The sequence below is a fragment of the Myripristis murdjan genome, chromosome 19, assembly GCF_902150065.1.
Source record: "Myripristis murdjan chromosome 19, fMyrMur1.1, whole genome shotgun sequence".
NCBI lineage: Eukaryota > Metazoa > Chordata > Actinopteri > Holocentriformes > Holocentridae > Myripristis > Myripristis murdjan.
In genome coordinates, this window is record NC_043998.1 from 8243573 (window position 1) to 8270187 (window position 26615).

The window sequence follows — 26615 nt, forward strand, 5'->3', positions numbered from 1 at the left end:
ACTTTGGTGGTCGTGATGTTTTTACTGGAACTGATAATCTGACATGGTCCTTTAGAGGTAGAGAGAGAGGGTTTCATGACCCTGCGGTTTATGATACTCATTCTGAAACCATGCTCAACTCTGAAAAATGCATTGCACTAGGACTTTTTCTTCCAACAGCTGCACTAAACTTTTTACACACCAACTTCGCCCATGAGCCTCTCTAAAGACTTGACGAGTCCTCTCTTTTTGTCACATGCTTAATTCCCTTCATTATTATTGTAGCTTAAACTATATTTTACAGTTAATAATTTCAACTGGATTACAAAAAAGATCAACATGTTCATTCATTTCATTTGGGATTCTGCTTGCTACACATGATATTGGTGTGGCATGCAGTTGCCGCAATACCACTTGTCAAGTAAACCACTCAGTAAAAGTTTACCACACCTTCAAGAAGTGTCTCTCTAACATTCTCCATACATTAACATCAATCAGAGTCTTTGGATCTACGCGTCTTCTATCGCTGCAGCTTTACTAGACAAGGATTTCTCGAGAGCAGCTGACGAGGAGGACGAGGTGGTGGTGGACTGCTTGGAGGAGATGGTCTTCTTCTCCATGGACTTGAAGGAGGTGGTGGTGGACTTCTTCTGCACAGTCTGGATGGTTTTCTTTCTCTTGACGTGCAGGATCTCCATGGCGTCCATGTTGACGCCCTGTTGAATCTCCTCGCTGGTCTCCACCTCCTCTGAGGACTGCTGCTGCTCCATCTGCTGCTGCTCCATCTGCTGCTGGTGCTGAAGCTGGTAGAAGGATGAAGAGATCAGGTTAACAGAGATAGATAGAAAGCTGATTTTGTGATCCAGAACCATCATTCCCCACAGATTTGCACTTACATTGCTAACATGTTTTTTACCAGAAACCTAGTGCCAACAGACACTGCCTTGAAAACCTTTTAAATGTTCAAATAGAGGATTTAAAAACTGATCCAAAGGATAAGCTTTGGAAAAACAGCGCTCAACAAAGTCAAAAGCACTTCATATGTTTAAAAAAAATGAGAGTTAAAATGTCAGCCTGAGCTTTAGCTGTTCTTTCTCCCTTTGAGGCTGCCTTGTACCGTCTATGTACATCGATAGATTCATTCAGCCTCTCTATCCTCCACGTTCTCTCACCATCATCATGTGCTGGTAATGTGCAATGGCCTCCTCAGTGCTAACTCCCTCCGCCAGTCCCAGCTCTGCAGCCCGGCGAGCGAGTTCGGCCTTGTGGGAGCCAGGAGGGGTCCAGCCCACTCCCCTGATCCAGTTCAGGTCTGACTTGTAGTTCACCTGCAACAAAAATTAGTTTTGAGAATGAAATCACAAGAAGAGCTCCCAAACACACATAAACACAAAAAGAAATGAAAGACTTTGTCCATGCATGTCAGTCAAATGATGTCAAAGCGACTTTAGGATCCTTCCTCACCAGAATGCATGCACACACACACGCAGACATACACTCAAATGACACACACAAACACTCCTTACATCACTCTGCAGCTTGTAGGCCTGCTTGGCATGTTTAACATTGAGCTGCTCGGGGTCACAGGTGTAGCTGTGGAGCTTCTGGCGGTAGGTGTGGTCACTGGCCAGCGCCTGACTCTTTTTGGCCTGCAGGAACTCCGGCTGGTCAGCGTGGATTTTGTAGTGCGAGCGGTCTTCCTTGGACTGGCGTTTGTACTCCAGGTTGCTCTGGAGTTTGCTGGCCGCCAGGGAGTGCACCATCTTGGGGTCGTCTTCCACACTGAGCAGCCCCACCTGCTGGCCCTTCTGCCTCTGATGGGATTCCTTGTAGCGGAACTACCAGTAGCAGGAAAATTCAAAGTTTGAGCCAATGGTCCTCTTTCACCTAGTATTACCTTAGTATTACTGGGTAGGTAGGTAGCTCATGGACTGAAGTTATATCCAACTACTTAAGAATGATATACCTTCATAATTATGCTGCTTCTAGTGTTATAACTCCTAAAAATATAACTATTTTTCCCAATATCTGCAAAGTAAATACTGAAATTGGGGCTAATCATCTGTAGACTAAAGATTTGCGAATGAGTTTTTATATATTTTATAAATTTAGCAGGAGGTAGATCAGGTTTAAAAAGGGCATCTGTGTTTTCATGACTTGGAAATCATTTTATCACATTCTGATCCATTTCAATAAAAGGATGTTTGGATGGGCACTTGTGACAAATCCTAATTAACTTTCCTAGTATATTTTTTAAGAGCTCAAATGACAAATCTGAGCTATCTCCAGGATTTAGGTAATAGCATGAACTCACATCACTGGCAATTTCCCTGGACGCCTTGGCAGTTTGGAAGGGAATGGCGTCCAGCCTCAGGTCGTAGCCTGCTGACATCACCTGGTTCCCAGATTCCTTATAAACTTTCTTCATGGGGAAAGAGAACAGGAACAAAGATGTCACTCAGGGATGCTGGCATGAAATTGAAATCAATCATCCTTACTCGGAATTATGTTTAGGAGTGTCTTACATCACTAATCTGCTGGGCGTTGATCTTGGCTCTGATGAAGTCTGGATCGTCTGCGTGTAAGGTGTACCTGTGCATGTCATCATTTTTTCCAGATTTGTACAGCCTCTGGAGTGTAGACATGGACAGCAGGATTAGCATTTCCACTATTTGTATTAAAATTCTGCATATATGATAACACTTTGATTTTAAATATGCCTCACACAGTGAATTGTACCCTGACACCTGAACCATACCTCACTGCACTGCTGGTAGCTGTGCTTGGCATGAACAATATCAGGAGAGTCGGCCACAGATGTGAACTTCAGACTGTCAGGCAGCTGACGATACTTCTTCTGCATGAAACAACAACACACACATCTTAACATGAGAAAATACACATCACTGGGACTTGAGTTATAATTAGATTAGTTTATAGCGTTCTCTTAAAGGGGGAATCAAACCAAAATCAGCTTAAAGGTCGGTCCTTTGGACTAAATGCCCTATTTACATAATATCTGGCATCATCCTCAGACATAGCGGCCATCATTTCACACTTCTGTTTATTTAATGCTCAGTTTGCAAACCCTTTTTCAGGAGAACATTCTGAGTATACACTGAGCTTCTCGTTTCAGAAAAGCAATATTATCTTAGTTTTTCAAACCCATTTACAATTGCTACACTGACGACTGATGCACCCAAGCAGGAGCCTGCAGCACATCGATATCAGGATCAATACTGAAGCGACTGTTGAAATGATGGTCTCTACATCTGAGGATGATGCCAGATAATCTGTAAACAGGGGCTTGGTTCCAAAATAGCAAACTTGTCCTGTTATGAGATAAGATTCTAAACACAAAAACCAACAAAAGAATTGATTTTTTTCTGGACTGAATTCAACCGTGACATTTACAAGCTAGTGCTGCAGATGCATTTTACACACAAACTGTTGCTCTGTCAATGCAGCTTTATGTGCCATACATGGAATCATATACTGCCGTGAAGCCTGTTTGGATAAATACCATCTGCTGCATGTACTCACGTCACTTAAAAGTGCCCCAGCCTTCTTGGCTGACTCTAACTGAGGTGCTCCCACACCGTCCCAGGCCACTCCTTTCATGAAGTTCAGGTCTGACTTGTAGAGTTTCTGGACATGAGACAAAGAATCCATCAAAGGAGTTTCATTACAACTGTAAGACGTAGGGCTGTCATCTCTTCTGCCACTGTCTGCTCTTTTGTTTCAGTCCTCATTCACTCTAACCTTCCCTTTTCCCCATTCCCTCTCAGTCTCTTCCCCTCACCTCACTCTGCAGGTCGTAGGCTTTCTTGGCCCACTTGACCTTCATGTCATCAGGAAGCACTGTGTATTCATGCAGCCTCCTCCTGTAGTCCTGATCACTGGCCAGAGTCTGGGCATGCTTGGCCGACACCAGATGCATCATGTCTGGGGTGAGGTGGTACTGGCCGCTACTCATCAGTGCGTCCTTGCGGTACTCCTGGTCGCTGGCCAGCCGGCCCGCCTGCAGGCAGTGCAGGAGACGTGGATCGTCCAAGATGCTCTTGGCACCGATGTGCTTCCCTTTTTCCAGCAGGTGGTTGTGCTTGTACTGGTACTGTGGGGAGACAGACGTGGCAACTGTAGTTTATTTCAGCATTACAACACTAAGATTCCTGTGGTTCCATGCAAGAGCAATCTAAAACACTTGCACACATAACACATATTAAATTATGTTGAAGTTTCAATTTGACACTTTTAGCAACTTGATTTAGTATTTTAGTGTTTAAACACTTGCAATTAGGTTACAAAAGCATTTCAGTTAGTTAGTGTTCGGTGTCTCTTACATCACTGGCGATGCCTGTGGAGCTCTTAGCAGCCTGGAATGGGATGTCCTGCATGGTGAGCTTGTAGCCCTGAGCCCTCAGGGTGTGCCAGGACTCTCTGTACTTGATCTAGAAATCAGAAAACCAGCACATTGTTGCTGAAGTAAACAGATATAACACAGATCATCATTACATCAAAATGAAATAGATAGTATATTGCATAAGAGTCATATAAACATACCTCACTGAAATTAGCTGCATTAATCTTTGCTTGTGTAATCTCTGGTCTCTCAGATGTAATGGTGTAGTTGTGTCTGTCATTCACCCCTTTCTCTTTGTACAAACGCTGAATGACAGAGAAAAAGATTTGTATATTTTATTTAGAAATCCCTGAAAATGTTACGAACATGTATTTTCACAGATAGAAGTGTATGAAACCCCAGTGTTTTGAGTAATTTTAGTCTTAATGGTCATGGAATGATAAAAAGAGCACGTAACTTTTAACCTCAGCTGAGAAAATTAAACCAACAAAATCTGATATTCTGAGGTTTACATCAGAGGAGTGGCACTATTTGAACTTCTGGGCATGAGGTACAAGGCCTAAGCTTAAACAACAGTGCATTGTCTCACCTCGTTTGTAATCTGTCCACTGAGTTTGGCATGGACGATGTCTGGGGAGTCTGTGACGGAGGTGTGCCTGAAGTTGTACGGCTGCTGGCGGTACTTTTTCTGTGACAGAAGAAACATCAATGACAGTCAGTGAATTTCTCCTAAATCAATCAACATTCACATGAACAGAAAAAAAAAATATTACATTCAAACTCATAGCACATGGAAACAAAATACAAAAGCAATGCACATAACAACCACAACATAAATATATAACAATACTATAAAATAATTTTAAAAATATATATATAGGTGCCAAAAGATTAAGCACAAAAAGTGTTATTTTAGGTGTTGTATGTTATCTTAACGTGTTTGTAAGGTCAAATTGTGTTGCTACTGGGCTTAAAGAAGTACCAAAAGGCTTGATGTGTGTTTTATATTGTAGAGGTATTTTAGTTCACTTTCATTACTGACCATAACCAAAAATGGCAAACTTTTGGAAAGATTAAAAAAAAGAAAGAAAGAAAGAAAGAAAGAAAAAATGGATTGATAAAGACTTAACTTTCACTGCCAGGCTCTGCATCGATATAATATTACCAATATACTGTAGCATTAGGTGGCTTTGGGAGAGAACTATTTCTGTTCCCAAATGCTGGCTGAACTATCCAAGACCTACACCTAGGGCATTAACAGCATACACTGCATAAGCAGCGTAAATAAAAACAGCATAAATAAAAGATGCCTCACATCACTGATGAGGTCCGTGGCCTTCTTGGAGCCTTCAATCTGCAAGGCACCGGTGGCGATCCACGCTGCACCACGCAGGTAGTTCAGGTCAGAGCGATAAACTTTCTGTTGAGCATGCAGACAAAAACATGCACCAGTAAAACATGACGCTATTTCAGTAAAACTGAAACAAACAAACAAATCAATAAATAACTAATAAAAATTAAACCATAAATTATCCAGTTGGTTTGTTTTCTTTGTAAAACTTTCCATGAGTTTCCAAGTTTGGAGAGGAGCATCTTTTCATCGATGTGAAATATTGTATTGTATTTTTTTATTGTATTTTTTACACAGTACATTCAGTCACTGCTGATACTGCCTCCTCTCTACCCTCTTTCCCAAAGTCACATGTATTTCAACTTCAACAACATATCTGTGAGCCTCTGCTGTCCCGCTCACCTCGCTCTGCAGGGCGTACGCCTTCTTGGCAGCCTGGAGCTTCATGTCGTCAGGCAGCGAGGTGTACTGATGCAGGGTGAGCCTGTAATCATGATCACTGACAGCGACCTGGGCCTTTTTAGCATGGGCCACCTCCAGCATGTCCATGGGCAGGTGGAAGTTGGAGCGGTCCATGGCTGAGTTCTGCTTGTACTTGATCTGAAAAGGTAGAGAGAGAGAGAGAGAGAGACGAGCGAATGAGAGAGAGAGGAGAGAGAGAAGAATGAGATGGGTACATAATAAAATGTAGCAGAAAAGTTTCCATGGTTAGTTTTAGAGCAGATACGAATGAATGTACCTTTTTGTGAGTTTTCCCAGTGTTGTTAACCACACACAGTTGGTTTATCCAACCAGACCAGCTATGTATTATTTACTCAAAAGCAACAACAGAGTCTACTGGAATACATGTGATGCAACATGTAAACAGTCATTTGTAGGTGCCCTTTGGGGATTTCACTGGAATCCAAAAAACACAAGAGGAGCATGCCAAAACTTTGAATCTTTTTGAAATGTAAACAGAACAGACCAACAAGGCCAAAATAATGTGACTGGCACGGCCTTCTTGTTTTTCTGACCCAGATCTGATCCCTGCACTCAAGAAGAAAGATGAAGAAGAGGCGCTCACATCACTCTGCAGCCTGCTGGCGTGGACCGAATCGTGCGCGATGCTCAAATCGTCCTGCAGGCCCTTTAGTCCAATCATCTTCCCCTTGGTCTTCTCAAAGTGCTCTTTGTACTTTTGCTGCAGAGAGAAACAATTTAAATGCAACACATTACTCAAAGAAAGATCTAGCAGGCTGTGTTTGTCAAAGTCAAAGCTGCAGAAAGTATTGTAAGGTGGGATACTGTGTGTGCAGAATGTTGTAAGACTTTTATATTTTGAAGGTCAGTTCACCATTAACCAAACTGAATAAAACATGTTAAGTCTGTCTTAAACTGTTAAAAGCATCATTACAGTAATAAGACAGCCTGTCAAGTTGATTATTCACTGCTACAATATCATAACTATGTTTTATGCAGGATGCTGTGCCTGATTGATGAATTTATACTTTCAGAGTTACAATAAATCACATCCACAGCCATGACAATGAACCATTTTTTTAAGTTACCAGAATCCCAACAGGTTAAGGTGTCACTTGCACCCATGACAACAGGCCCCACATGAAAAAAGCAATCTGTGTGATAATAATATATGTAAATTTGGTTGCAAACTCACATCACTGAGGATGTCTGCAGATGCTTTGGCTGCCTGGAAAGGAATGGCATCCAGACGCAGCTTGTAGCCACCGTCGCGTATCTTTGTCCAAGATTCCTTGTAACGGGTCTGATGCAGAAAGTAGGAAAATAGAAGCATGGCACAAAGGGCAGCAGGGATGATGAATTGGGATCAATGAATTGACAGTTTTTGTTTGTCTATGTGTGTGTGTGTGTGTGTGTGTGTGAGGGCGCTCTCACCTCACTGAGGTTCATAGCATTGAGCTTGGCCTGTACGTGCTCAGGCAGCTCTCCACTGAGCGTGTAGTTGTGCTTCAAGCTCTCGCCCTTCTCCTTGTACAACCTCTGTTAGGAAGAAAGAACAGCAACACATCCAGTTTCCTTCCGTCTTTCCATAATTCAGATGTTAAAGTCACTTGGTTATTTCAGTCTACATGGTATTATGATGTCTCCCCTGTCTACAGGTATTCTAATATACATTTTTGAGTGTATAAGTGCAGTAGGTTGATGTATTCTCTGGTTGATGACTAACAAGTCAGTTGTCTGGGAAAAAAAAAAAAGATCAATTTCTTTTATGTATTTAGAATCAAGCCTGGGAAAATAAAATCGAGAAAGTCCCCTAAGAGTAAGTAAAGACAGCTTATCGCTAAAGATCCCCGACTCAAATCCCCAGACCATGTGGGAAAATGTGGGCCGGGAACGGTGGATGATTAATGCATTCCTCTCTCTCAACAACATCGACAACCACCGAGGTGCCCTTGTGGGACAAAAACATAACCTCCGACTGCTCCGGCAGAAAGAAATGATCACTGACTGTGTTTGGGAAGCACTAATATACAAAATAAGATTAGCCTTGTAAAGGGTTTATGAATGGTTTATAATTAGGCTATTAATTAGCTTGTAAACACTTTACAAATTATTAATAAACAGTTAGAAACATGCATGCTCACTATTTGGCAATATTAAGTCACTGCTGCACTGTATCTATTCCATTAAATGTCAGGTCTTGGTAGTGGTTTATATATACTGTACTTCAACCTTCCTAGATTGACAATACAGTCAAGAAAGTTACATGAAACTCAAAATACAAGGACATTTTTAATCTCTTGAGAATTATTTTAGAAATTTGTTTACAATTTTTTTTAAAAAATGAAATGAACAGTAAGTAAGCATTTCAATGCAGTGCACTTATCTAATGCTGAACAAAAATGCTAATAGCTAAACTTACATCAAGAGCCAGCTTGTTGCTGAGTTTGGCCTGCATCATCTCTGGAGTGTCTTCAACACTGGTAAACTTCAGAGCACTCACATCCTGACGGTATTTTTTCTAGGAGAAAAAAAAGAAATCAGATTGGTGAAGTGGTGCACATGCAAATGATGAACAGTAGAGGGCACAACACTATCACAAAGAGGCAACTACCTGGGACATGGCAAGATTACTGTAATGCAAAACAAAACAAAACAAAACCAAAAAAAATACCATTGGTTCATCTCAAATTATTCCAAAAGCCAGTGATACAAATATTGATTCTTGTACTGATATTGCCATTAATGCCATAATATTAGAGGTTTTATTACTCAAACCACTTTCACCAACTAATACCTGACTAAGTTAAATAAATAGCCTAATAATCAGTAGAGTGTTCTTATCTATGTGTATTCATTTTCTACTGATATTACATGGATAATAACAAATATTTAGACAGACAGACAGATAGATAGATAGATAGATAGATAGATAGACAGACAGACAGACAGATAGATAGATAGATTTAAAGAAATAAAAGAAAATTGTCAAAAACACCATCCATAGTCAGGTATTTCTCATTCCCCCCTGCTGCTGAATATCTGGCATTGTTGTCCTGTGGTGAGTCTGCTGGGGGCGAATGTGAGGAACTCGAGGCCCTGGTCTATTTCAGGACCGTCTGTTTGTCATTTCTCGGTCTAATAATGGTAACCCTGACATGACTACTTACTGGACTGACCCTCAGAATAAGTGGTGCTTATGAAGAGGTTATGAATAGAAGCCTGCGCTGCCAGTCAGCACAGTTTAGGATCCACTATACAGCACTTGATATGTCAGCCTGAATGTCTGTGAATAGCATTCATATCCATTTATATATGCTTAAGAGGTGTCCAAAAATAGTGATTCACTTTAAAGCAGCAAAGGAAATAAGACAGTGCTCTTCAACGACAAGAAGAATTGGAATAAAGGAATAAAGGAAATAATCCAAGAGGAGCGACTGATGAGCTCCTGACCCGGTCAAGCACATGTCCTTTACAAGCTTTACAGCAGTTCTAAGTTTGTGAAGTGTTGTGAGCAAAAACTTCGCAAACTATAAGCCAGGACAATATTTTCATGATGGGTTGACCAGTAGAATGGAGACAATGTTAGCACACTTTTAGAAAGCTGGACTGCTGAGACACAACTTTTCATTTTGAAGGTCTGAATGGTACCAGTGCTATAATTTTCACTTATCTGATGTCATATAATAACTTAATCTAATCAACCAGGTAAAGCATGATGCCCTCGCATGTCTAATCGAATTAGTAAAGGGAAGGAAACAAGGAAAGAGGGAGAATTTTCTGGAGCCCAAATTAGGGCAGGGAACCCTTTCTGAAACATAACAGCTCATTGCTACAATCAGTCTGGCTGCTGTTGGTTTCTTGTTGTAGCTGTGATGACGTTTCTAACCTCAATTCTGCAGAACAGGAATGGTGCGTGGCTCTTTAAATACCTTCTGACCTAAGCTGTAAACCTAGTTATGTGCCAGTCAAACATGTTACACAATCACGCTCATGACTGTCTCATGCCCTCCATCCTAACTAACCCACATAGTCATAGTCAATAATTCTTAATAATATAATTGGTTTTAAATTATACATGAGCACCATCATAATTACAAACTATAAATCTGATTTTAACAGCATATCTTCAGACAAATAATAATGAAAATAATATATAGCACCATAATCAGTGGCTTAAAGAATTCACATTTTCCATTCCTTATTATTTACTAACAGACTAAAACTGTCTGCTTCAGTGCATCAAATAAGTGTATTAAATATTGTTGCACTGCACACATTCATTTTTTTTGGATTGATATGGTCCATATTGTGGCACCTGGTATGGATTAAGAGGTTTTGAGGTGAGCGGGCCAGCTTTTGGTTTCATTTTTTAACTGGCCACATACAACTATTGCTGATGTCAGCAATGCATTCTGGGTCACAGGGTCACATGGGTACCTCGTGACAAGCTCTCCGGCTTTCTTCGCCTGCACGACATCCAGAGATCCTGAGGCCTCCCAGCCCACGCCCTTCATCCAGTTCAGATCCGACCTGTACTTTTTCTGAACACACACACACACACACATATTTCAGATCACATCTTACTTCCAATTCCAAATTCTTGCTTTACACTATAATCTCGTTGTTTGTGTTTCTTACATCGCTCTGTAGTCCATAGGCCTTCTTGGCCCAGGCGACGTTCAGGTCTGTTGGCAGTGTTGTGTATTCATGGAGGAAAGTCCTGTACTTGGTCTCGGTTGCCAGGTCCTGGGCCTTCTTGGCATGGCTGATGTTCAGCATGTCCAGAGAAACACTGGGAAGCAGATTAATGTGATGAAACAGCATAACGAAATAAGTGAAGGCTTGTGCTGCACAACGAGGTTCAGAGATGGCTGATTAAAAGACAGTTTGCTTGTTATTACGCTGAATGACTGCCGTTTGGCTAACTGGTGTGATCCCCTCTTGAAAAGACAGATATTAAAGCACTTCACATTCTTATGCGTTTTATCATGGCCTGTGTGGGCTACAACACATAGGCCCTTCACTTCAAATGGCTGTTTTATATGCAAGTCACCTTCATGTTCATTAAAATGCCTCCTACTCTTTAAATATGAGCTTATTTTAGCAGTGGGCTGTTTCCAACATAGTTTTTCTCCCTGATGTCCCACATAGCCTTAAATTCAGCCATAGTTGTCTTTTATAAATGTAAAAATCCTGAAATTCCCTTAAATTAAGGAGAATCTAACTCTAGCTTAATTTTTTTTATTTTAAATTTTTGCTTAAGGAGCGTGCAGCTTTGTGCAACTTTTATTAGTCGAAATTTAATTTACACCCACTAGTGCAGGATTGATGCCACTATTTAAGATACAGAAAGCAGAAGTCATTTCTCGGGAACTTTAAGATGTTATATGCAGGAAAATTCTGCTAATTTCCTATCCTACTGTGCAGTTCATTAGAGTTAACTGTATTCATGTGACAGATGTAAAATAGTCCCTGACTGGACAGCTTGAGAGAACTCCAGTGGGGCCCTTTCCCATAAAGGGTCCCATGAAGCTCAAAGGTCTCACCTGTACTTTGTCTTGGTGTCCTCGTAGTTCTTCTTGTAGTGGCGGCCACTCTGCAGTTTGGTGGCCAGAGCAGAGTGGGCCATCTGAGAGTCATCAGAGACTGACTTGATGCCAATGACCTTGCCCTTGTTTTTCTCATACTGCTCCTTGTATTTGACCTAGAAGGTGACAGGACATGCAAGGAATACAAAGCATCGGCATGATGTTTTCACAGTTCATATACAAAATGCAAGTCTTATGCAAGTGTCACATAAACGTAGTACTATATACTATATAGATACCTTTAAAAATTTATTTAGGTATATTCTTGAGTAAATTTACTGATAACGTTATAATGACTCACATGCTGGCCAGGTCTCTCTTGGCTTTCGCAGTGAGTATGGCGAGAGAGTCCATGTGCAGCTCAAAGCCCTTTTCCCTCTGCTTCTCCCAGCTGCTCTTGTACACTTTCTAAAAGGAACACCCCGGAGTAGCGTCACATTCAAACAGCCAGAAAAGTCACACGCTAGCAAATCTCTTCCATGAAGACAGTCCAAACATCCTCACTCTGATGATTTCTCGTGCTGTATTTGACTATAAAGACAAAAAATATATAAGTGTGATAAAGTTTGATAAAGCTTATACACCCCACTGTGGTTTAAGGCTTTGAGTCGTCAGAGCACTTTTGTTCCCAGTCAAAAATAGGCATTTGTGAGTGAGTCAAAAATGTTGGGCATGAAATGTTTTTCTGGCATGGATATACTCTGTGTTGACTAATCTATATTTATGGACAAATGTCTTTATGAGATAAGATTAAGCAACAGCTAAACAATTTGCACAGTACCTCACGAAAACCTTCTGGTACAGCAGAAACTACACTGACAATGTTGAGGGGACTATAAAAATGCCTTTTATATCTGCATGTACTACAATTATCTTGTGTGCAATACAAAGGTACAGTATAAATTCAATGCATTAATGTTCTGGTCAGTTTAGATAGTGTGCATTAAGTCTGTTAAGATTTAGCTTGTTTGGATTCTACGGGTTTGACGTAGTGCAGGAATATTAAATAAGTTGACATATTGAATTAAAGATTTTAATTGGATTTCTAAAATTATTTTAAACCAATTTATCTGTCTAGTGCTGGCCAGCGTTCAGGTTGCACAATCAGAGCTGTGTGAGACGCTTTACTGTATGAATGCAGCACAGGGAGTAGAGCTTCTTTACAACTGATCTCTCACTGTGGGACAACTACAATTAAATTAAAGGGGCATGACTCGGAGAAACAAAGCTGCTCTGCTGTTTGCACTATAAAACCATGGCATGTGCTTAGTCTTCATCTATTCCTGCAGCAGATTTCTGCAGACAGTGATCGTACAATGAGGCATTACAGCATGGTTATATAATAAAAGCATCATTCTCTAAAGATTGACAGACAAATCTAATTTAGTCTTTACTTCATAAGGTTTATATGAACATATAAAAAGTTAATATAAACATCTCTAAACCATGCTTATAACAGTTTAATAATATTGCCAACATACAGTATATACAGAGTGTAGCACTGATCCAACATTACATACAAGAAGCAGAAGAAAAATAGTCCAAAATAAAATTTGAATATGAAGTTTGGCCAGCATCTATATACATATATGATTATTTATAACCCTCAGAAGGAAAATTTAACTTCTACTGGCTTCAGGTTTATTCCATTAGTTGGTGGTGGGATTGCTTACATTGTCCAAGTATATATTAGAACCTACATATTAAGGTGTAGCGTATCAGAGAATTACAGAAGGTTACCTGTTGCAAAAGGTGCATGCCATGTTACCGTGGCAACACACTTTTCACTGTGATGTGCAGTGAAGGTGAAACACCTCTACTTCCACCTTTGTGGTCTCTCTTACCCCACTAAGAAGGTCTGCATTGGCTTTGGCCTGTCTGAAGAGAGGCTCATCCTTTGTCATGGTGTACTGGTGCATCAGCTGCTCCGTGTCCGCCTTGTACACCAGCTGGACAGGACAGACAGACACAGCAGACACAATGAAACCGGAGCTGTAACGGTAAATCAAAAGCAAGGCATCGCAGCCGCGGCAGGAGAGGCCTTACGTCGCTCTGCAGCTCCTGGCTTTTCTTGGCGTGCTTGATGGAGAGGTCGTCCGCCACCTGGGTGAACCTGATGCTGTCGACCTTCTGACGGTACTTGTTCTGTGCGACGGAAAGATTTATGGTGAGCGCATACTCAAAGTGTGTAGGTGTCAGAGTCTCAGAATCCGAGTGTGAATTTGTGTGACACAGTGATACATACTCAAATACACAAACACACACACACACACAATACATGTCTACTAACATCACTGAGAAGCTCTCCAGCCTTCTTGGCCTGGGCTATGTTCAGACATCCTTCAGTCTCCCAGCCCACTCCCTTCATCCAGTTCAGGTCTGAGCGATACAGGTTCTGTAGGGCAGGAGAGTGAGAGTGTTAGCCAAAATATATAAATGAATGAATGAATGAATGAATAAAAGCAATTCTCCCTTATGATTTTCCTTCCTTTGCCATTCTTGCCTACCTTCCTTGTTTCCATTCCTCCTCCGTTCCTTCATTTAAGCCTCCTCTTCCCTCCATGTATTATCAAATATAATGTCTCCACTGAGCAAGTGCATACTATTTACCTCATCACTCTCTCCCTATTCACTTTTGTTTTCTGTTCGCATGGGGCCCATAAAGCAGACAGTAGGGATAAAATATTGAATATTGCTTTACCTCTGTTTTACCTCTCCGTTATTATCTAGCTCTTTCTTTTTTTGAAGATTTTTAATAGTGATGGCAGTATTTCTGTCATCTTTTTACTTAATATATTATCTTTGTTCATTTTATTTATTCAAACATTCCAACATTTTTTGCATAGTAATTTTCATATTCAAAGAGAGTGAATGTTTTCACAAAATCAGCAGCCAAAACACTGGAATCCTTGTCAGTTTAAATAAAAAAAAAAAAAAATCAACCCCCAGTACACAGTGCCCAACATGTATTTTCTGTGTAGAATTTGCCTTACATACAATTGCTAAGGGAATACATAAGGCTCATTCGCCCCTCACCTCGCTCTGCAGGGCATACGCCTTCTTGGCCTGCTGGACCTTGATGTCATCGGGCATGACGGTGTACTCGTGCAGCTTCTTGCGGTACTCCAGGTCACTGGCGAGCGCCTGGGCCTTCTTGGCGTGGCTCAGATTGATCATGTCCTGTGGCAGGCTGTACTGCGCCTGCATCTCCTTGGAGCCCTTCTTGTACTCAACCTGGAGGGGACAGGATTGAAATTCAGTCAGCTCAGTTCCTGCAGTGTTTATGTTACATGCGGATGTATGAGGAATATACCATTCATGTACAGTATGTGTTTCACTTATTCATGCCGTGACTGATGGCTGCTTACATCGCTGCTCATTTTGGCCACCTGAAGAGAGTGCAAGGTCTTGGAGTCACTCACGTTGACCCCAACTGCCTTTTCCTTGTTCTTCATGAAGGCCTCTTTGTACTTAATCTGAAACACACGCCCATCCATCCAAATTACATCTGCCGGTTGTTACGTCTTATTAAACCCAGTTTGATTTTCTCTTGGCTCAAAGCCCTCTGTCAGTCATACTGTATTTGCGCCCAGTGGAGAAGAATGTGTTGATCTGTGGTTGCTTACGTCACTAGCGAGGTCTCGGGATGCTTTGGCTGCTTTGACCGTCAGTGTGTCCACACCGATGTCGCAGGCCTTGGACTTGCTCTTCTCCCACTCCTCTCTGTATTTTATCTGCAGTGACAAAAGAGAATTTCTGTTATTTTCTGCTACTGGGTGTATGAGCCCAGATGTGTGCACTGAGCGACGAATGCAGCCTCATGCATGCATATGAGTGATTATGAAAGTGTGTTAACTTACATCGCTGCACAGGGCGGCATTGGCTTTGGCCTTTTTGATTTGGGGTAAGTCCTGGGACAAGGTGTACTGGTGCTTGGTCTTTTCATAGTCTGCTTTGTAGTTAAGCTAATGGACACATAAGTTACACATGCACACAGTGCCATCAGTCACTATAGTGTCCAGATATGAAGAACGTGTAGTTAGTGATCACAATTTGCTTTAAGGTGATGAAGTGAATGTTAATTAAGCTGAATTGCACTGATTTGAATTTATTAATGCTGTGTACTTACATTGCTGACTAGCTGAGCATTTTTCCTAGCCTGGACAATCTCAGGTGTGTCGGTCACTGCGCTGTATTTGACCTGGTCGATGTGCTGCCTGTAGTTCTTCTGCAATTGCACATTAAACAATTTTAAGAAAAAAAAATAATAATAAAACAGGATTCTCCAACTTCAAAAGAATATTTTCACTTGTTTACATTTTTTTCATTTGTGCTCTTAGAATAATAATTTTGAGGCGGGACTTTGTACAGTTGAATTTCTAATAAAAAAATAATGTTTTACTTTAAGTTTGAATTATATTTTAGGTAACTCACGTCCTTCAGAGGGTCCAGTTTCCTCTGGCTATGGTAGCCTGGCGTGTCGGTGGCTGGGTAGTTGTATTCCCCCTGCTCCATCCTCTCCTGCTCATTGCCTTGTTTATAAGAAATCTGGCATGTACAAGACGAGTGGCATTATTGGCAGAGCAGCATAACAATTTTCTTTCAGTTACATTTTATTCAGTTTATCACTTCTAACAAGATTACTTCATTCTTATCAGCAATAAGGCAGAGTAAGCATTTATAGTAAATTACCAAATTCAATTTTCCTCTCAAATATATTAAATGTTTTGGGTATTTTTGGGGTAATAACTATTTATTTCTCACAGTTATCATGTTGACGTTAAAATACAGTATATTACATAATGAAAATGTAAAGTATTCAAGGGGCACTTTGCTGTTTTATTTTAGTTGGTTATTTTTTTCACTGGAGGCTTGTCAAAACAGTTCCTTGACCTTTGTCCTGCAACTGCTGGAGTCCCTGCCTTAGTTTCAATGAAGAATTCAAACAACGCCTATGAGCTAGTTTAGAGAAAAAAATAAAGGATGAATTCACTTTTTTTCCGGAGAACCTATGTCTAGTGAAGAAAAATAACCATAACAATTCAAAACGTCAAGCTATCCCTTTGACATAATACCATATCTAAACAAAGCCCATCTAAGGAGTTCTAAAAAATAGACAAGGTGTTTCTATATTATGATACTGTGAGCTGAGGAAGAGCCCTGCAATAGACCTGCTCAGGCTGTATCCCTGTTTTTTTTTTCACCTAGAATAATCTCCAGCTGCCCTCATGACCCTGACTAGGATAAAGGAGTATAGAAAATGGATGAATGGACATTTAGGAGGCATTAAAAAGTATGGCTTACATCGCTTGCAAGCTTCCGGACTTTCATGGCATGCATGATCCTCTTATCCATCCCTGAGTCTTCATAATGGCCCTTCATGTTGTTGGTGTACTTCTCCTTGTACTTGTTCTATACAGAAAACAAACGCATAATACAGGGCTCATTAATATCTTCAAATATTCATTGTTTTGCCTTTTAAAATTTGGACCTGAACACAAGGAATTTGTATACAGGTATTTTTCTGTAAATCTGTTACATTTTGTGAGGTTTTCATGTATTGAAGTAAGTTGAAAGAAGGGTATGTTTTCACACACACATGCACGCACACACATAAAGTCTGTCTGCACTTACATCACTGGTGAACTTGGAAACCTTGACGGCATTTTGGAACTGTGGAGTCTCACAGAAATTGATGCTGTGGCCTTTGGTGTTCTCCAGGTCCTTCTTATACTCCACCTGGCGCAGAATGTGCAAAAAAAAAAAAAAAAAAAAAAAAAAAGACAACGGTTCCATTTAGCAGCAGTTTGATAAGAATATCAAAATGAGACTGCATAACTAAAAGCTGCATCTGTTGTTTCATAGTACTGCGAGTAGAGGTGCGAGATAGATCCCATCTGGCCCCAAAGTGACACGTTGGATTCACACATATGAAGTCACCATCAGTCACACTCCACTATAACACTGCCACTAAGACTAACCTGAATCTTAAGTATGCATTGCTAATGGTAACCTTGATAGTCACTGATTTGAGGTGACTTGTACCACACAAGGAGAAATTTGTCACTTTTGTACAATACATCAAAGCAAAACAATGACGTCTCGGCATCACTCTCTGTACATGAGTCAGTTCACAACAAGTGCTTCTGCCATGTTCCAGTGGTTCAGAATAGATGCTGAAGACTGATACGTTGTTTTTCTGTGGGGGCACAGAACCTTTAGTATTATTGGATGTCCTGTGCCCTTGGGGATAAGCTGTAACCCCACCAGAGAGGCATGTCAGAGATGCTGAAAATTCACATTGGGTGGTTTCATGTCTGTAATGGGATGCACACACACACACACACACACACACACACACACACACACACACACACACACACACATACACACAATGACGGATGGGAGTGCTTCCACCGTAGGCCTCAGTGTAGACTAAATGGTATCTGTAAGTCTGCTCAGACTTGTGAAATGAATGAAGTTCCAGATCCCTATTAGGACCTAAGTAGATTCTGCCAGAGGATACAGACTTAATGCATCTTTCAAGCTGCATGCCACTCAAAAGGTTGTTTGCATCTACCAGGCCATCACCATAAAGACTTTTTGTTCTGCGCTGACCTGTCAGGATAAATTATGATGGAATAAAAATAAAAACCAAACAAGCGTTATGGAAGGCTCGGTGTTTATATTCATACACCCTTGCCTTGTCGCCTTGACTCCTGTCTCCTACCTCTAACCTGCACAGGCTCACCTCACTGACGAGCTTGTTGATTTTGCGGGCGTTCTTCAGGGTCAGATTGTCCTCTGAGGTCAGACTGTGGAAGTGCGATGTGCCCTTCATCTTGTTCAGGTCCTTCTTGTATTTGAGCTGGAAAGGGACAAAAGGAAGGGTCATTTAGAGGATGGAGGAGAGTGAAATCCCTGTTTGCCCCATATGTATTTCTGCAGGATGATGGCATCAACAACAGACAGATTTATAGGCATACACACACACACACGCACACACACACAAACAAGGTTCTAATTTAGTCAGAGTGGGGAGTTTGGAGAGTGACGACATGGGATGCCTGTTCATTGTAGTCTCCAGTCCATTCTGCTTTGTGATGACAAGGCCAGATGATGGATGAAGCTGCTGCTTTTACACTTCCCACTCTGTCATGTTTTGTCAATATTTACAACCAGTTCAGCTGATCCACACGCACTGTTTGGTGACAATTTGTTTTACAGTGGCCTTATTGCAGTGTATTACCCATTGGAAAAGTATTAGAGGTACATAATATTACAGTGTCGGCAATTTGATGGCAACAACAGGGTAACACACCATATAAATAGCTTTATTTATTTATGAACATCTTGTTCAGAGAGTTAAGAGACACCAAGCTCTCGACTTCTAATATACTGGAAAGTAACTCAAAAAGAGTTTGCATTTAAGAGAGGTTTGAGTTATACAAAAATCGTCAGATGCAGTCAGGTTGATACTCACATCACTGGCATGATCCTGAGCCTTCTTGGCCAGCTGGTAGCCAGGAGTGATCATGGCGGGGAAACTCCCTTTCCCTCTCTGCTGCTCGTATTCCTCTGTATAGGCAATCTGCAAGCAGGAAGACAATTATAGTTCAGTTCAGCTTCGGGAGGAGTCTGATAGTGATTCCTCAGATCAATTCAATTCAAATTAACTGAATTCAAAAAGAGATACATTTGCAACTCAATCTTCCAAAAATCCTAATCACTTGTCTAGTTTAGTGAGAGGAAACAAAATATTTTATTACATTCCCTAAACGCTAAGCCCAACAAGTATTCCTAACCAGTGCCATCGTATAGGGGGGAAAGGTGATGACAATTCTAAGGGCCCAAGGCCCACTAGGGCCCACACACAGTTAAAAAAGTGGTAATGAATGGGGTAGAGGGGCCCACACCGATATTATTTCAGGGGGCCCAAAATTCCTAGCAACTGCCCTGTTCCTAACAACGAGAGAGATTTGCAAGTCACTCAGCTGTGGCTGAAATTCAAATGTGAAATTTAAGATGTGGTCACAAGTTAATGGATGAGTCTAGTATTATCTACAGATCCAAAAGTGTCTGGCTTTACACAAACCTGTGCAGTCACTGGGCTAAAAGCACCTGCTACTTTACTGCATGCATTCACTCTCTCTCTTCCATCTATCCTGCCTCTCATAACTATACCAAAACAACAATTTCTTTTCATAACTTAAGAGATTCATACAGCAATCACTGCAGAGCAGTATATGTAAACTGTAGTCTTCACTCTCTGCGACTGCGTGATGCCTGGTGCCTGAGCAGTTACTGTAGGTAAAATATTTCATGTGATTGTAATTCAAATGTAAGCGATAAAAATAATTCAGTAATGTAAAACTATTTCTAAATGCCTTTTTGTGGATTAAAAAAAGTAAGGCATATAAATACCAGGGATCCTATGTATTTTATCAGCTGGTCCATGAGAATTTAACTAACCTCACAAAAACACACTGTCATGTCCTCACCTGGCTGAAGTTCTCCGCATTTTCTTTGGCGTGGACGGCCTCTGCCATTGCTGCCTCAGTGCTGACTTTCCCCCTCATCTCCTGTTCATACATCTGACGGTACTTCACCTGGCAGGACACAAACACCAGCACCAACCGATGATCACAGCACAGTGATCATGTGTGTGTGTGTATGTGTGTGTGTGTGTATTTGCATATTTGTGCACCTTTTTTTTTCACTACTTACGTCACTGGCTAGCTCAGTGGCCTTCTTTGTCACCTTGTACCCAGGAGTGAGATGCGCAGGAAAACTGCCTTTGCCTCTCTGCTGCTCGTACTCCTCAGTGTACACATACTGGGAAAGAAAAAATAATTGATTGGCTATTCTGACCACTAAAATGAATTGCATGCATTATCATAACAAATTACCTCTGCAATTTTAATTGTTTATGCATTATTGACAAAATATGCACACAAAAGTGGCAGTAATACAGCTACTGATAACACTGAGTTAACTCAAAAAAAAAAGGCTATGGAACCAGCTGCCTAATCTTGAACATGTCTTGTCACAGCGTCATATGGTGTGCAGCCAGGCATCGTGAGGTCACCATGAAAGGCTTACATCACTGGTTATCTGTCCTTGTTTCTTTGCCAGAAGCACCTCTGGAGGGTCAGCGAACGCCGTGTACTTTGACATTCTCTCCTCATGGCCTTTTTTATACTCCAGCTGCAAGGGGAAGAAAACGACTGAACTTGATTTGTCCAATGTAGATGCATCGTAAGATCACAGCAACCACCAGCATTTAGCAGCCGGTTTGGCTATGTGGTCCAGAAAGTACAACCAGATACAACACAAGAACTCCATATTCTGACTATATGGTGCAAATGGCATTTGGCTGTTGGGAATCATGAAATATTTTTACCACTAAAATTTCAGTTTTAATAATAGCTGAGGGCTGTGTGGCTCATTAGCTTGCTAAATATCATGTTTACCTTCATAACCCTCTTCAAAATTACTCAATTTTATGTACACAGTCATGTGTCTCTAATCTATTCTTAAATTGTTATTTAAATGCAAATACATCATCACTTCAATAGGTTTTGTATCAGCTGACAGATTACAGGACTGTAAATGTACATATAATCAAACCTGTGTGCTACAAATTAATGACCAAAGTAGCTGCATAACCAGAAGACTTATATGACATTTTCAATATGAATATATGATATTTGTAAAATCATTTGTCATTTTGACAATATAAGGATTAGCTGAATAGAGGTTGCTCAGTTTGTAAGTCCACTTACATTACTGGCCAAGGTATTTGCTGTCTTGGCAGCCTGGTAGCCAGGTGTGATCATTGCAGGAAAGCTGCCTTTTCCTTTTGACTGCTCATATTCCTCCGCGTACTTCACCTGTCAGAGAAGCAGAAAAGCAGGACTTGTCAATTATTCTTGAGGAGTTTCACTTCAAAACAAGAAAACCACCATTCAAATAACTGACATAAACTGACAACTTAAAAGTGATTTGAAATTGAACACAAATTATGATAGATGGCACTGGGTTGCCAAAAAACAAAATTCACCAAGTTCTGAACAATTTGGGCCAATGAGTGTAGACCTGCCTGATACAACAAACACGTGTTGGCATTTATTACCATCCAAAAGCAATTCCTGTTTTTAGTGTAGGGGCATTTATAACAGTAGCAGTTCTGTAAATATGAAATGATGCTAAATGTGTAGATTGGAAAAAGAAACACCTCATGGCATGTACTCACATCACTGATAGTCTTCTGGTTCTGGGACACCCTCACTATTTCCTGGTTGGTCACCATGCCTGAGTACCAGGTCTGCTGCTCTGAATACTCCGACTTAGACTGATACGCCTGTTGAGGTGTGGAAGATAAATTCAATCATGCACAGCCATTCACAAGATAGGCAATAGCTTATATATACCCACTCACAAACTGTTTAATTCAGCAACTCCTTTCAGTCTTTTCCAAGTTTAGTTTCACCTGTGAAGTGAGAGGATGGTGACACCCTGTACTTAATGTAATATGGAACCAAATAAAAGAGAGAGAGAAGGCAACGTTTATTACAGGTTGCTCTAAAGTACAGACAGGTACTTTCCTGCTTTTTTCACCATCATAACTTTTTTCGACTATGCCTGTGTGTTTCTATTTTGGAGACGTTTCAGATAGAACGCCCCAACAGTGACCACTGACTTCAATCCCATTCCACTTCAAACAAATTAAAATAAAGATAATTTGGTGTATTATTTGGGTTCAGCACACACATCAAATCTACTTTGTGGGAGGAAGCACACCGATGCATTTAGGGTGAGGGGCTTGAGGAAGAAAGGCACTGAAGGAGGAGACTTATTGTTAAATGTTAAAGGAATTCCACTCGTAAAATGTAGCCAAGGCTTTTTAGTTTCTGAGGAGAGAAAGAAATTTAGGGTTGAAACCGGCAGTTTATTGTGAAGCCATGGCCAGCTGCTCAGCCTGCAAGGGGGCGGGAGCTCACCTGGCTGGCCATCTGATTGGCTAGGCGAGCCTTCTCCAGCTCCAGGGACCTCATGTCATAGTGGAAGGTGGACATAAAGCGCTCACCATCTTCACGATACTTCAGCTACAAGTGCACATAGACGACAAGCATTAAGCCAAGGCCAGCACACGTCGGCCTACTAGCGTGTCTGCCGCAGACAAATGCATACATGAACACAAGCGCACGTACATGTGCATAGACAATAAAGCATCCATTTTGGGATTTGGCCCAATGGATGCTTATTGAAAGCAAGTGGAAACTGTCTTTTGCAAAGTAAAAAAAAAACAAAAAAAAAAAACAACGCCAGCCTAGCAGATATTTCCCTGTCTTTAAATCCACAGTGACAAAACATGTGCAGTATACAGATAAAAGAGTAATTGAGATTTAAATGCCAAACATCATGCTGTGATTCTCATGTTATCAGCTTTAGATAACCTGAGCTCACATGCTTATGATGAAGGGATAATATTAGTATGTTGTTATTAATAACTATTTAGCCTGAGATGTTCCCAGCCAGGCAAAGAGGAATCTGGCAATGGCAGGGCCAAAATGGAGAGGTAAATTCAGGCTGGAGTGCTGAGCTGTTTGGGAAAGTGCTCAAAACTAATATTGGAATAGCAGTGTTGCAGCAGTATTGCATGGGATAAGAGAGAGGGTTGTGGCACGTGATTTCTGGGAGGCACAATTAGAAAGGTGATTCTAATATCACCCTTACATCTAACTCAGAGTTTTTAAAACTCATTGAACCCAAATTTGAAAAAAATAATGATCTAAGCATCATAACTGGACGATATCTGTTGCGTGCTATGTCTTCTCTCCTATCTTTCCTGTCATTTTCCACTATATACGACCATGAAAGACACGACATCATAATTATCTAATCGCTATGGGCCATAAGAGCTTAGAATATAGAATATAGGGGAGCATATCACTGTTCCCAGAAACCTACTGTATATTCCATCAATGGAATGTTTTCAAACACAATTTCACACATTAATTACTGAACACATACTATCCGAATGTCCATTTTGTTGATGCACCAAAGGTATGGGAAATATTATATTTATGCTGAAGGAACATGGGCCTATTTTCAATTGAAAACTTACACTTACATTTTTTTTTCAGTTTGGAAAAAAAATTATTGAATGGACTGAATATAAATCTGAGATATAAGGTGTCATTTTATTGTGTAGGATACAATGTGATAGAGTTGGCGGTTTGTCTGAAATCTGCAATTACTGGATCAAACGTCAACAAGTACTAATCCTTAAGTTATCTTGCAGCATTTTGCATGCTAGTAGTAGCTGATGAGCTTACTAGCCTATTGCTAATATAAGCAAGGGAGCTCTGCATGGACTCAGAAGTACGTTTGCACGGAGACTGAGGCAGACAGACATGAACAGGTGGGAGGGCAGAGGAGAGGAAGGGAGGTGAAGCTGTTTTCCCTGAGGTATAATTTTAGCCCCTTGAAACATAAAGTGAGCCAGCAGAGGGGGTGTCGCGCCTCTGTCATAAGCACAGAAATAACCCGCGCCGCGCTCTCCATTCCAGACCACGACAGTCACCACAGAGCCGCGGTCTAGAAGCTGCTGCCCACCACTCTCCCTCTCGCTCTCTATCATAAAAAGGGAATGGAAACCCCTTTGGTTTTACAAGCACAGTGACAGTAATGGATACGTCTGCTTAGGGTCAGATCTGGAGCTTTCTTACTGTGTATGTATGTTTCTAGGTTAACACACCTCTTTATTTGTGCCTGTGTGACGTGGGTTGTGGTTGAGCAATCAGTTTTAAGGTAGAATACAGTAGCGTCTAATGACAGGAACATTGTACCCTGTGCCATTATCAAACCTACCTATCCAAACTTAGCTATGATCCATGCATCAGTCCCTTTTCAATCATGTAACATGATCATCTAAATAAATCAGAGCACCCACAATGATGCATAAGACAGTAATATGCATCTGTACAAGCCCCATCTAAGACAGAGAGTAGTCAGACTGTCAACTGTAGACCTTGACTCTACTTGAGACCAATACATGTCTGTCTCATGTTGCTTGTGGTCTGTTTTTGTGTGTGACATCATCCGGGCCTTACCTCACTGCTTGCCTTAGTTTGTTTCTTGGCATTGATGTTGATGGGGGTCTCATAGACACTTGTGAAGGTATTGTTCCTTGGATTGTGTCTAGAGAGATACAGCGGAAGAGAGGCGTCTATTAAAGTCAGAGCTTTAATCAGTTTGGGTTATTATGCTCAAATACAAAACCAAAAGGCTATCCTGATGCATCAACAAGATACACTGATGTTAATTCTACACACACTAAGACCCACCATGACAGCACAGTACTCACACAGAGCAGTATGGCCTCTTCTTGTGGCTGACAAAGTTGTTGGCGGTCAGCACCATCTTACAAACATCACAGTGAAAACACGCTTTGTGCCAGTTCTGACAGGAAAAAAAAAGGTAAAAAACGATGCATTACATTGACAGAGTCGTAACATCCATCAAATCCAGATCTCTAATTCAGCAAATATGGCTGCAATCTAATTCAGCATGTTGGTGCACAATCAAGTGAATGTTTTGAATTGGACCAGACAGGTTCCGACAGATAACATCAGACATAAATTACATTGTTGTGCAGATGGAACTCCTATAAGGACGAATAAGGAATAAGGACAAAAATACTAGCAAAAATTATAGCACTGCATTTGCAACTCATGTAACTGGATCTGTGTATTTGTTCTTAGGGAGCATTGCTGATTTATTTTATTGACTGCTGAAATGTAGTGCTTTTTTTAGTGTTCTTTAAACTAGATCGCATAGCAGAAACCTGCCTGGCTACACACATGTGCTCTTTTACATCAGAGTGAATGGTGAAACACTTTACATCTGTGTCATCCTTTAGCAACGCATTGTTTCTTCTTTCACATCAAACTAATGCACAGATCCATACTGATGACACCTTAATAAGCTAAATTAAGCCAAATTAAATTTTCTATCATTCTGGCATTTCTGTTTACATGCACAGCTGTAGCTGCTGTTTGATTGCAGTCACCTGGTTGTGGACAGAGCCATATGGTGGTTGATGCAGAGGAATGCTTTGAATGGCTCAAATGTTGCCATATTTGGGGTGTGTTTTTCCTCGTAATATTCATCCAATTACGTTTTATTATGTGAGCTACAACACATCTTCAACTGTCTAGAGCCGCGAATGTCTTGCCACATTTGTTCCATATCTGAAAAGTTTGGTTTCAAAACATGAAATCCAACGCTTTAGTGTTGAGTATTGAGTAATGACTACTAGTTTAAATATAAGCCTTAACTTAAACATCAATAGAAATGTCACAATATTTCTGTCTTGCCTGGTCAATGCAGTTGATCTTCTCGGCTGGGTAGACCACAAACCCACACCTGGCGCAGGACTGCATGGTGTCTGCCTGTCCTTTTCTCAAAAAAAAAAAAAACTTTGGGAAAATCACACAATTAGAGAGCGATGTCTGAAGATTAGCGTGAAAAGTTGGCCCACAGCAGGAGGGTCAGCCAGGCAGGAGATCAGGCAGGCAGGCAGGCAGCAGGGAAGTGGAGGAGCTGGCAGTGACTCCCAGACAGTCGCACCGGTGCGTCTCTGGCCGTGATAAACTTAGCTCTGGACTGTGAAAGACTGAAACTGTCTCTTACTTGATACCATGTCCCATGATGGACCAGCCCCCTTTCATGCACCATGCTAGGAGAGAGAGAGAGAGAGAGAGAGAGAGAGAGAGGAGTTAGAGGAGTTGACATGTCAATGCGTATGCGTAATGATCCTGAGATGGAGAGCTACTTCAGCTTTGGACACCTCATCCAGTGT

General features: G+C 41.0%; 1 protein-coding gene across 1 annotated transcript; it reads right to left on the reverse strand.

Moving 5' to 3' along the window:
• Positions 1-395: 395 nt before the first annotated feature.
• nrap (nebulin-related anchoring protein) lies at positions 396-26217 on the reverse strand. The gene is given in 43 exon segments (XM_030078623.1): positions 396-782; positions 1152-1307; positions 1506-1817; positions 2294-2401; positions 2505-2609; positions 2738-2836; positions 3523-3627; positions 3782-4093; positions 4323-4430; positions 4543-4647; positions 4932-5030; positions 5658-5762; positions 6096-6293; positions 6760-6876; positions 7351-7458; positions 7590-7694; positions 8578-8676; positions 10604-10699; positions 10797-10950; positions 11705-11862; positions 12044-12154; positions 13591-13695; positions 13793-13891; positions 14037-14141; positions 14783-14980; positions 15115-15222; positions 15373-15480; positions 15607-15711; positions 15876-15974; positions 16181-16294; positions 17051-17158; positions 17381-17485; positions 18498-18614; positions 19230-19337; positions 20248-20355; positions 20474-20581; positions 20849-20953; positions 21532-21639; positions 22002-22109; positions 22750-22854; positions 24865-24952; positions 25119-25213; positions 26131-26217. Coding segments are annotated over 43 exon segments (5424 nt in total). The 5' UTR covers positions 26197-26217; the 3' UTR covers positions 396-488.
• Between the last annotated feature and the right edge of the window lie 398 nt (positions 26218-26615).